Source organism: Siniperca chuatsi, linkage group LG15 (genome assembly GCF_020085105.1).
Source record: "Siniperca chuatsi isolate FFG_IHB_CAS linkage group LG15, ASM2008510v1, whole genome shotgun sequence".
In the NCBI taxonomy this organism is placed as follows: domain Eukaryota; kingdom Metazoa; phylum Chordata; class Actinopteri; order Centrarchiformes; family Sinipercidae; genus Siniperca; species Siniperca chuatsi.
The window spans coordinates 3,140,962-3,153,488 of NC_058056.1; the positions used below are offsets into that span (position 1 = coordinate 3,140,962).

The 12,527-nt window shown below is 40.0% G+C and overlaps 1 protein-coding gene and 1 pseudogene across 3 annotated transcripts in view; both read right to left on the reverse strand.

Moving 5' to 3' along the window:
* Nucleotides 1-820, reverse strand: LOC122862210 (annotated as a pseudogene).
* Nucleotides 821-1,170: 350 nt separating this feature from the next.
* LOC122861888 (disheveled-associated activator of morphogenesis 1-like) overlaps nt 1,171-12,527 on the reverse strand; it is a 31,232-nt gene continuing 19,875 nt past the window's right edge. For 2 of the 3 annotated variants that reach the window (XM_044166913.1, XM_044166911.1), the window contains 11 exons: nt 12,282-12,389; nt 11,673-11,770; nt 10,426-10,510; nt 9,960-10,066; nt 7,764-7,852; nt 7,338-7,506; nt 6,928-7,035; nt 6,608-6,668; nt 6,318-6,452; nt 5,002-5,172; nt 1,171-4,420 (listed from right to left, as the gene is read on the reverse strand). In XM_044166913.1, the coding sequence (XP_044022848.1) occupies nt 4,217-4,420; nt 5,002-5,172; nt 6,318-6,452; nt 6,608-6,668; nt 6,928-7,035; nt 7,338-7,506; nt 7,764-7,852; nt 9,960-10,066; nt 10,426-10,510; nt 11,673-11,770; nt 12,282-12,389 (1,335 nt within the window). In that variant the 3' untranslated portion in view covers nt 1,171-4,216. The remainder of the gene's footprint in view (nt 4,421-5,001; nt 5,173-6,317; nt 6,453-6,607; nt 6,669-6,927; nt 7,036-7,337; nt 7,507-7,763; nt 7,853-9,959; nt 10,067-10,425; nt 10,511-11,672; nt 11,771-12,281; nt 12,390-12,527) is intronic. The other variant, XM_044166914.1, reaches the window with a different exon arrangement.

Here is a 12,527-nt window from a genome sequence, read left to right on the forward strand (position 1 = left end):
TCAAGCGTCCAATGCTGGGAAGCGGCGCACCCCCTCGTGTCCAATAACGCCCCTGTGGACACATACTTTTGGATATGTGATAATTAACTGCTCGGATGCAAGCTTGTTGGTTGGTGGAAATGGTCAAAGGGAAGTTGTTTTAACCTTTAACAGAGAGAAAACACCACCAAGTACCAAACTACAAGAACAACAGTGTCCTCCCTCTCCTCTCCTGTGTCGTCCCTCATCTCTTCGTCTACATCTTCGTCATCTTCTAGCCTGCTGGCAATGAGCTTGATGTTCATGTCCTCGTTGTAATGCATCTTCCTCATCATCTGAAAATGCTTCTTTTTGGCTTGTTCTTCAGGAGTCAGCTCCTCTTCCTCCTCTTCGCTGCTCTCGTCTTTTTCTTCTTCTTCCTTGTTCATGAAGTGAGACTCTGAGCCCTCTGCTGCCACCCGTTTTGATGGCAGGTCATCAGCTGCGAGTCCGCTGCGGCCATCCAAGTCCACTCAGCGGGCCCTCATCGTCGTCGTCCCCCAGCAAAAACCTAGGCAGGATCCTGCGTACACTGGCGCTTCGGCATGTCTACTCTCACTCTCTCATACACACAGTGTAGGTGCAGCTGAATCTGTGCAGTTTTGGCTCATCAGATCCAAACCTGCAGCTGCATTTTAAACAGCTGAAAGTTCTGGTTTAGTTAAACCATTCTAAACATACTGTGCGTTCCAATACCCATACTACCATACTATTTAGTATGCCAGAAAAATATTTAGTATGTTCCAATACATAGTATGTCAAACGCAGTATGCGCAAAAATACCAGGATGTCTATACTGCATCTGGTCACATTTTGCAGTATGCAAGCGGAAGATACGTCACATCGAGTGAGTCACAGAGAAAGCGCAGATAACAGCTGATTGACAGACGACAAAAGCCGCAATGACAGATGACAGCACGATTACAATAAAGGGATCCAATGTTGTGCAAAAGCCTCATTTGAAATCCCGTAAAATCCTATTCTGTCTGATCGCTATTTTATACTGGTACAACTGTTTTATATTTCAGAACTATTCTCAATCCTGCCGACGCTGTTAGGGTGGTTCTAGAGCAGCTACACTTCATTTCATACATGGTTTATTTACAGTTTGAGATACAAAGGCACTACATATTAGGAATACAATGATATGAATTCTGATTTATTAGATTTTTTATTTAATAGGGACGATGCAAGTTAACATAGTTCCTTTACAGAGCATGAAACTGATGTGCTTCCCAGCGAATTTATAGCTATTTAATATATATTTAATATATAGCTAGTTCATTTTCAGCTCTTGTCACTAGTTGGGCTTTTACATGTACAGTGTAATTAAACTAGGCCTATACAGCTTTCAGTATGATGAAACCACAATACACTACAGATATGGATATACAATAAAATGCACATACAACAATATAGCTTGGTATTGAAAGTTTATGTTATATAATTTGGTCTTATGAAGATGGTAGTGGATAGAATTGTCTTACACATTGGTCCAAAATCTTCTACAGGTGTGAAACTGGGTTGAGGTCTGGTGACAGTAAAGGCCGTAGAATTTTATTCACATTTTCATCCTCACCAAATCATTCAGTGAGCCCTGGTGCATGGAAGCATCTGCATTTGATGTTTCTCCTCTCTTTTATTCAGTTTTTTCCTTTGATTTGTCCCCTGTCTGTATATATACAAACATACATATATAAATATATAATATATATATATATATATACAGTTTATAGCCTACATACATACTCACATACTGTATATACATACAGTGCATATGTGGAAGTTGTGTGGAAGTTGACTTGGAAGTGACAGAACATAAACATACAGTATCTCTTAATACAGTGTAACAATAACAGTTGAACAGTATTATTATTTTTCTTTCTTTTAGTTCCCGTTCTACTACTTCAATTCAACTCTTCAGTTCTTTAAAAAAAATCTAAGACAATTACAAAAAAAAAAAACCACACATCAGTAGCTATATCGTTATTTCCACTTTTACTGACTTTTTCACCAAACCCACTCAAACCCATCAGTGTATACACGGACAAGCTACAGCAGCAGCTGATGAAGAAGCCCTGTTAGGCTGTAATTCTCATAAATAATACACCTGTGATTTCATCATTCCACCCATATTACACTGTATATACCCCTATCAACTGATAATACTGATCCTTGGTTAGAGAAGTACACTTATAGTTATTGATTTATAAGGAATGCTATCCAGTATTTTGTTCAAAATGATTGTAAATATTAAAAATCTACTTTATAAATGCAACTATTGTAGAATATACAGTCATTGTGCAGACATTTTCAAACTGTTGTTGAATGAATTAAAAAATGGATTAAATGTCAAAGTGTAGAATGGACAGAGTAGTGTGTGCCAGCCAGCAACAAACTGAACATTTGAAACTGTCAGAACTTATATTGACAGTTGAAATCAATGTTTTAGAGGATGAACAGATTACAGTTCTTTCACAATTCTAATGGAACTCAGGAATGATTAAACCAGCGGTGTACAAACTTGGGCAAATATACAAAGGATATTATAACACTACAATTACATTACTTCAGGTCAATCCATTTAGATACATTAAGTTACAAAAATGACATTGTTAGAGAATGTATCTTTAGTTTCAGACAGCTCCAGTGTCTGCTTTTGTCTGTGCCAGTGACATAACACATCTGAAGAAACTTTGAGACATTCTACACATACAAACAAACAAACAAACAAAAACACATTTAATTCATGTCAAGTTATAAATCAGTATCACTCTTGGTCAATTATATATTATGTTAGATTTTGCAAAATGTCCTTACCAAAATGTAAATTTTGAGCACAAGAAAAAGCGAAACATACTGTAAGTCAACCATTCATTCTCTGGACCTGGACTCCAAAACATGGTACTTTATTGCACCCACCCTTATAACACACACACACACGCACTCACACACACACACACACACACACACACACAGCTTAAAAGTAAGTAAGCAGGGGTTGTTTTTTTTTACATAAAAACTAGAGTAGTGCAAGTTGAATTCATACAGGAAAACTTTGTGGTCTCTTTGTCTCTTCAACTGCATTTTGTTTGTGAAATACACTTATTTGCTTTCTGTGTGAGAGTGAGATTAGAATATTAATATCAATCTCATGTCTGTGTGGTGACTATGGACGTGGAGTCAGGACGTGGTTCGATTCTCACAGATATGTAAGAATGACAATTTGTGATCTCAGGAATGGTTTTGTGGTGGAATTATTTCTTAGCAAACAACAGTCTCCAAGAAATAATCGAGTGCTGTAACTGTGTGCAGCTTCTGAGAGTCTTGTCATCACAGTGACATTGCCAGGCAACCAACCAGAGACTCCAGGAAGCCACTGGGCCCGACCAAGAGATAGTCTTGCACATATTTCCCCATAAACTACAATTTGTCATTTTTACACTTCAGTTTTTGTACAGATTAAACAAACGAGATATAGCGTGTTAATCAGTGAGTTTTAGAGGTGCTGGAAGGGGGATTTTGTTACCTTTGTACAGACCCAGACAAGCTGTTTCCAGCTAAGCTAACTGACTGCTGGCAGTAGCTTCCTATACATACAGGCCATACAAGCATGAAAGTATCCATCTTCTCATCTAACTCTTGGCAGGAAAGTAAATAAGTAAATGATGATTTATTGTCCCCAAGGGGAGTATTCCATTATGCGTGTGCATTATTCTTGCCTTCATAACACAGATATGTACATTGTACATATAAAATCCAGTTCCATCACTATACATGCACATTTAGCGAGCTATGGAATTCAGAAAAGCAAACAAAACTTCTACTGAAACGCGCCTTTTTCTATCTAAATGTCCTGTATCTGCAACCAGATGGGAGTAGAGTGAAAAATGGGTTGAGGAGGTGTCCACGGCCATGTTCTATAGTGAGTGCCATGCTCCGTTATTGAGACCTGAGAGGTTGGGGATTGGGAGAGCAATGATTTTGGAAGCAGTGTGTGTAATACGGGACATCTTGTTCTTGTTGAAGAATGTTGAGCTATTCCTTTAGTTTTTTTTTGTTTTGTTTTTTACATTGGACAGAGACAGTCTAGATGCTTCCCCCTGCGTCCAGTCTTTACGCTAAGTTAAAATAAGTATGACTCCCAGAATGTTGAACTGTTCCCTTGGTGAGGTGCTGCTGTCCATGAAGTGTCCTGCTACTGGTTTAGTTTTGTTACTTGTCTCTCTCGACTGCTGTCGAACAAGTTATGTCTCCGCTGTTTTCTAGGGTTCATTTTGGACAGATCCTTATCAAACAACTCTCCAGAGCGCAGAGCAGACACCAAGTCATCAAACTCACCACCCTCCTCTTCTTCATTTGCTTTGGCTTTCCTCACCTTCTGCTCTCTGTCTCTCTTCAGCTAGAGAATAAAAGAGCGAGATCATGACAGGAGAGGCTGGATAGGCAAAATGTGTGCAGTTTTCAAAATATTCTAATGAATGCAAATTCAAATGCAAAGCGTAGAATGCTTTTCATTTATCTAACCAATGTGTAACAGACAACTGGTAAATAACAATTCAAATACATTATGCATCCTTTCAAATCAATGATTTTCACACATCTGCCTACACCATACTTGCCAACCCTGCTGATTTTCCCAGGAGACCCTGCTGATTTTCATTGTCCTCTCCCTGTTTCCTCCTGGGGTCACAATTCTCCCGTATTTCTCCCGATTTGTGACAAAATTTCAACCCTTTTTTTTGTTTTTGTTATCACAAACTTGTTTCTGGCACTGTACAGTCCTTCTCAGTGAGTGAAAGACGGAGAGAGTAATAGAATGATTGACTGAATGAATATTAGTTTATGCCAGAGATTTACGCAATGTAACGCCAGACGTATCCCCCCCCATTTTGAAATCCTTCCTATTTTTGAGGTCTCAAGGTTGGCAGGTATGGCCTACAGTACATCTCTCTTTTATCTGAGCTGATAATGTCTTCTAACCTGTGCCTCCATGAGTACCCGTCTCTCCTCTTCCTCCTTGCGTCTGGCCATGTTCTGATTGTCCTGTTTGGCCTCTGAGAAAGCTGTAAGGAAAGTGTCAAAGATCCCAAAGAACCCATCAGGCTGCAGGGTGGACAGGTCTTCTCCAAAGTGTCTCAGTGCCTTTCCAAACTTCAACAAGAGACAGGATGGGAGAAGGTGGTCATTTGGTCATGTGCTTCACTCTCTTTGGTTGAGGCTACAAATTAACTTTGTTGGGACCATTGGAACTCCACAATTTGAATTCATTTATTTGTGGGACTTTAACTGAACTTTTTATTATGAGACCACATGCTCTTTTGTTCTGTAAATAAAGGAGAGCCATTGAACTCAGCCTCCCACAATCCTCCCCATGAACCCAGCTTCCAGCTACCATTGGTCAGTCTGACCTGTGACCTGTGATGTCACCAGGTCAATAAAAGGGTCAGCGGCCATTGTTCTCTCTTTCTCTCTTCTCCAGGAACTCCTCTAAAGCAGCAGACAGCTGCTGCTGTCTCCCTCTCAGTGTGATCTGCTTGGAGCAGACACACAGCAGAACCAAACTCTCTCTTACAGCAGCGATACGAGGGCCTGTGTAAGGTTTCTGCAACAATAGTTAGCGCCAACGGCTACTATGTATGTTTCTATGTTCACATAGATACAGGGTCTTGCATGCAACTAACTATCTTCTTTCTGACCTGGCACCATTTATCCTACACAGTTCACACATACACTTCATTTTGGTCCTTTAACAGAGCCACACTCTTTAACATACATGGCCTTGCTGCCATTTTGAATTTCCTTTCGTTGTCTAAACATGCGGCCGCTGCTCAGCCCAGCTGCCATTTTGAATTAGATTTCTTATGTTTGATGCCATTTTGGATCCAGGCAGCCATTTTGGACCTTGGTTTCTTTAATGTTGAACAAGAGTGAGTAATTTGACAACCTCTTCTATGTTGAACTCCAAATCCTTCAACCTACTAGCTATTAATGGTAATTTTGGTTATAGTTATTAATAATGTAATGTGAAGACAAACATGAATATTAATAGGCAACCCATTGGCACATCTTAACATCAACAATTTGAGAAATAGACTAGCTAGCCTAATGATGGGGGTTGAGAGCAATGTCTAACACATCGCTCCAAAATCTCCCATAGATGGTCAATTGGGTTTCTGGTTACTCAGTGTATTTACACCTTGAGATTGCTTAGTGTTATGATGATGTTACAAGTTTTTGAAGGCAGAAGAAGAAAATGGGACAAAAGTAATGTGAACAGTTATCTATTGCCCACTCACCACTTCTTTGGCCTCACTGAGTGACTCTTCTACATCAGAGAAGCTGAAGGAGGCCACAGTGATGAACTGACTGATCACAGGGACAAACTTATCTGCAGGACCCTGAGAGGACTGAGCCTGCTGGTACTGCAGCTCCTGGAGATGGACAAACACACATCAGACCGAGAGACGCACAGTTAGACCGATCTATTTTCTACTTTTCTTTACAATGGATTTACAGGTTGTAGGGCGATTAATCATACTTAGACAACATTGAACCAATTTTCAAGCACTCTACTGAGCTCACTCACCACCTCAACACTCTTTAGGCCAGATCTCAGATTGCCAATGTCCTTCTCCAACTCTGTCATACTGGAGAGACAGTGAAAGAGGCAGAGAAACACATGGGAGGGTAGAGGTAATGAGTAACATGACAGTCAGTCATTGCCAGCTGCATTAAACATAATAAACTTTTCACTCTGCTTGGTAAGGTTGCCAGGTTTGGTACCATCCCAGTGTTGCTGTACAGTACTATAAATATGACTATACCAGGCTCACAATATATTTAAAACAACATTATTGTATTACTTCAACAGCCACTGCCAAAAAGTGTGTGTCTGTTCGTTCTTACTTGACTTTTGCAGCTTCTGGCACATTTTGTAGCTCTTCACTGAAAGCTGCCACGTTAGGGAATTTCTTTTCCAGTACGGTGATCATGTAGTGAAGCAGAGTGATGTTTCTACACACACACACACACACACACACACACACACCACATACATTTAATAATTTATCATTTATCATTTCTCAGTTGTTTTTTGACTGGTCATACAGTAGTTGGAAAGCACAGGTGTTACTAATAACATTAACAATGGCTCTGTTCTATTCAAGTGTCCCAGTAAGCCATGACAGTGAACAATACCAGGACCCTGCAACTGAATTCAGCCATTATTCACTGTATTATTTAAAGCTGTGCTTTTCCTACAGTCACATGGCAAAATCTCTTATGTGGAAAAAGTCCTATTATGTTGTGAACTGTACTTGTCAGTGCTTGACTTGGTGTCAGCTATCTTGTTGAGACTGGCCACTTTAAATCCATAGGCATTTCCTCGTTGTCCTTTGTTCATGTAGTTCCCAAAGGCCAGAACCACCTCTAGGAGCTGACGCAGTGTCCCGCTCTGTACCACCTCCCTGGATGCGAGACTCAGAGCTGAAACAACAGAGACAAGGAGGGAATGTCATATATGTTCACAGACAGCATTCAAATCAAAATTGTAATATATAATATCTTAGAATATCTTCAGCAAGGGGATACAAAACAAAGCTTAAAGAAACTTTAAGAGAGAAATGCATTCATCCATAGCAATGACATGTACCTTAGGTTCAAATGTAGCCCCCCTCTCAAATATTTATTTTCATCCATTTATTCAATGTGAACTAATGACCCTTCGAGATAGAAAAGAGTACCTTTGATTTTAGGTTTGACCTCTGCCACTCTCTCAGCAAACTTCTTCTTGAAGTAGAGGGACTGGAGTCTCTGTTGATAGTGGTTGATGCTGGGTGAGGACAGAAAATTGTCAGAGGACTCAGATCCAACTTGTCTCTACAGAGTCACTGGCAAAATCAGTTCAAAGTAATTATACATCAAACTTCTTTGCAGATCACACACAAACCTTTTGTTTAGGTTCACCCTTAAACGCATACCTCTGGTCTTTAGCAACCTGTGACTATATTACAGCCTGTCTAATCCACTCATTTGATTCAATTAAGCACTCAGCTCCCTGGTATTCCTCAAACTATTTGTTTTTAACAATGTTCTGGTGTAAAATGTAAAAAATGATAATAAAAAAAAGCTTTGTTTGTCTAATGTTTTTCTCTCAAAAGTTTAGTGTCACTAGAGACCCGAGGTATGTAAGTGTTTTTTTTATTCATGGAATCTTGGATGCAGGTGATGGTGGGTAATGTTGTGTTTTCCTGTTTGGCCTCATGATGGCACTGCTTCACTGTTACTGTGAATAAATACAGACACGATGATGAAAAAGTGTGTTTACATTAACTTACTGTCACAGTAACATGATGGTGCAGCACCTGGGTGTCAGGTATAGTGCAGAGCAGCACTCTCTTTCATATTGGTTTCACTCTGGAAATGAAGATGTACCTGAGGCTACTGATGATGAGGAATTTGTTTTTGTGCCATATGTGAATCAGGTCATTTAAAAGCAGAACTGGAGGATGAGAATGACGAAGCTAGCACAGACGACATGAGTTCTGAATAGGACAAGATATTGTTCAAGTAGCGTTCCCAAGAGGAGTTAGGATTGATGAGAGAACCTCATATAATTATCTCAACTGCCTCAACCTTGCTGCTAAAAAGTAGCTTTCCTGCCAAATTTCCAACTTGGGAAGTCACAAGATCTTACAAGTGTTGCATTTTCCTGGAAAATCTCTGTCTTCAGCTGGAGAAAAGGAGAGAGGGGCCATTACTTCCAAAAGCTGATGGATGCTCTAAAAGTCTTTGGTTTTTCCAGAAACAGAGCCGCTTCAGCTGAGGAACTCGCACAAAAACACTGGAGATGCCACATCTGTCCATCCACACAAGTGGAGCGGTGCGTGCAGTGTGCACAGCCATGTTGCGAGGACTGTCAGTAAGTGACTGTGATTTGTGATTACAGTGCTGCAAGGGAGAAATCCTCACTCAGAGTGAGTGAGGATTCGAGCTGGAAGTCAGTCACAGTTTGGGTTGCTGAGAGAAGGTCAGTCTACATAATGACACCATACTAAATGGTGCGCGATATTCATGTTTTTTGTATTAATTTGAATGGCAAGGATAACTTATATCTAATAGTTATTAACAACAATTTTAGAACGTTTTACACTACGGCCGACAGCAAACTTGAACACCAACATAGCAGCCACAGCAACGACACAGTCAACAACAGGAACTAATGCATGAGAACTGCAAGGAGATGAAGAGGGAGAAACAGCGCCTGGACACGAGAGATGTGACCCACGACTGGTTCATCATAGTTTGTAATAATGCAGCACAGCGAGGATCCAGATGTTTCATAGAGATGAGCGTAAGTAACGTGGATGTATCTGTCTGACGGGCTGACACAGGCAGACCTGGCTGCCTAGAGAAGACAGACAGTGTCCGCTCTGTCCACAGAGAGAGGTGGAGACAGAGCAACATTTCCTGCTACAATGTAGCACATCTGAAAACATTAGAACAAAGCTCTTTACAAAAATTAAATGTAGATTCCAAGATTTTGATACACTCTCTGACCAGACTAAAGCATACATAGCAGCATAATAGCATAATCCGACATCGGAAAGGTGTGGAGGGTGGGGGTTTCCGAAGCTATTCGACAATACGACAAGCACGTCTGATGAAGCATGGCAGTTTAATAATCCTGCTTGTGGGTATGGTCACCACAGCCGACCATACCCAGCTGTGATGTTGGGTGTTTCACCCCGCAAAGGTTAGTGTGATAATTCATGCTTTTCCTCCATACAGGATCTACCGAGGAGCTAAAAGTGTACAGCCTCTCTCTCGTGTGGTCTTGCTTTGATAAACTGCCACGTTGAAAGACATATCCGGGCTGTGTGTTCAGAAGTGTTGCTGTGTGTGTGTGTGTGTGTGTGTTTTTTTGTTTTTGTGTGTACCTGCTCATGTCATACAGGAAGCGGTCTGCTTTGGCCATACGTTCCAACTCATGCTTGTGTTCTTCTAACAGCTCAATGTCACTTTTCTCAGGAACAAACTTCAGAAGCTTCACACACAGACACATACCCACACAATATCATGAGTGCATTTGATTTGAAAAGGTCTTTATGTGACTATTTATAAGACATGAATGAGCCCAAAATAGATAAGACTGTCAGTTAGAAACATGCATCATAGTTGCTGAACTGATCCAATATTATCCCTAAATCCAAAAGTGAATTAAGCTGCTAAAATCTTCTATCACTGGTAAATGTAATTTTATATTACAATATCAATATACATTGTGATGTAGTACATCAGTACAAAAGCCAGTCACCTAACATTGTCTATGGGGAAGACATGGAGCATGTCCATTGTGTCTTCAGATTGTGTTGTGTGTTTCTTTGTATGTGTATGTCTTGGCACCTGCTCCAGCATGTCTTTAGGCAAGTCTTCCTCTTCATCCATGGTCAGGATGGCATGGCGGATCTCCTCGTTGGTCAGCTTCAGCCTGTAAGACAGAAATTTTGATGGCATTTTTTTCATATCATACCTAAAAAAAACATTTGCCAGTGGTAAGCAAATAACGGCCTGTGGGCCAAATCTGGCCCTCCAACGAAAATGTTTGGCCCCTTAAAAAAAGCTTTCCATTTTGCAGTTTGCATCAAAACCTTTACATGATTCTTCATGAATCTACTGTAGATAACAATGTAAATACAAGGCTCATATAAATCTCAATGAATATGACCTTGTCACATCAAATTCTGCTCCCACATGAAGAGAGGCACGCTGTTTGAACAGTGCATGGAGCTGAAATGCAGTCTAAGACATTTACAGGATGAATTACACAGGTAAGTAATTTATTTGGCCTATTTGACCGTAGCAGATTTGTGTCAACAACAGTACCTTCATTCATAAATCATAAATCAAGCAGGCCACTATGGGTGCAGAAAGTTTTTTTTTTTTTTTACCAAATAAGTGTAAACATAAACTGCTGTAACTCTGTTAGTCTGACTTACTAATGAGAATAATGACATCTGCCGTCATATACAATCCTAAAACGTTTTTTAAAAATCAATGTTATTCTTAAATGAATTAAAAGAAATAACAAGCAAAGCGTATGGAAAACATACAGGCCTATACTGCACCTGTAAAATGTTAGCCCCCCCCCCAATGAACAGTGCTGAAACAAACTGGCCCATGGATGAACCCAATACACATGGGGGCTTTAAATCCAGACTTTTTCAGATATCTCATTATCCTTCGGAGTTCTTCATGCTAGTGGGCTGAATCTGCACCTCCTCCTCAAATGAGAAGGTGTACAGAGGAGTTATTGTTGGGTCATGGTCAGGGCCACCTGGCACCACACACACCAAATGTAACATAAAGAAGGAGGAACTTCCTCTCAAACAGCCAACAATGAGGTAAATATCAGTGGGAAAGGAAATTCATAATACCCAAGTTTACAATGATAATGATGTTTCACTTCAACATATAATGGACAACAATGTACCAGGTTATTGGTGAATCATAATGTGTGGAAACAGCCCACATGTAGAGATGAACAATTAATCCAAGCTGCTAATAGCAACAGACAGAGTTAATGCATGACTTCCATTGTTGACATCCTGCAGTGGCTTTTTTATTCATTCATAACCCTCACACATACTGACCGTGAGAGCAGAATGTTACAGTTCTGTGCTCGCCGACCATCGATTACTGACAGCTCCTTGACTTTCTTAGCAAAGGAATGGTCATCCTCAGCATCCTTCTGTTAATACACAGAAAGGTGTTAGAATGCAACAAAATACAGTGCAATATAGCAGAACTCTGCACTGCCAAGATTGGGAACTGGGCATTTAAATCATGACAATATCATTATCTCGAGATAACTATTTTAAAAAACAAACATTAGTACAACAATGCATGGAAAAAATAAGATAATGTGTTCATGAAGAAATGAGAAAAAAAAAATCATTGGCAACCACAGCTGCTCTTGGCTTTTGAGTGAGTCTTTTCTTGTGTCTGAGTGCATTGCTTGGACTTGTGTTTGAAATGGAGACTAGGCATACCAAAAAAAAAAAAAAAAAGACTTGACAACTTCACTAGTAAATTTGACTGAACATAAGTAATGTCAAAGAAATCTATGAATGGATGGATAAATATGCCAATGACACAAAGAATGAATGAACATAAAATAAAAAGGCAAAAGAGAGCATTACAGTGCTGCAGAGGGGACGGCAGGGATGTTATATGTTTAGTGTCAGTGTGTAATGTGTTACTTGTGGCTTCTGGTAAGCTGAGAAGGTCCTCTGGAACTCGTCTAGATCCAGTACTTTAAACACCCTGAGATCATTGATCTCTTTCCATATGGTTCCTTCTATCTTGCTCTGAAACAAACAATAATGCAGTTTGTCAACATAAGCTCCCCTCAAGGTTCAACTGCATCTCACAGCTGTTTACTCCCAAAGAGGACTGCCAGCTACTGTCTGGCATTTGCTGATCAGTCTGAGGTTATTCTATATTTT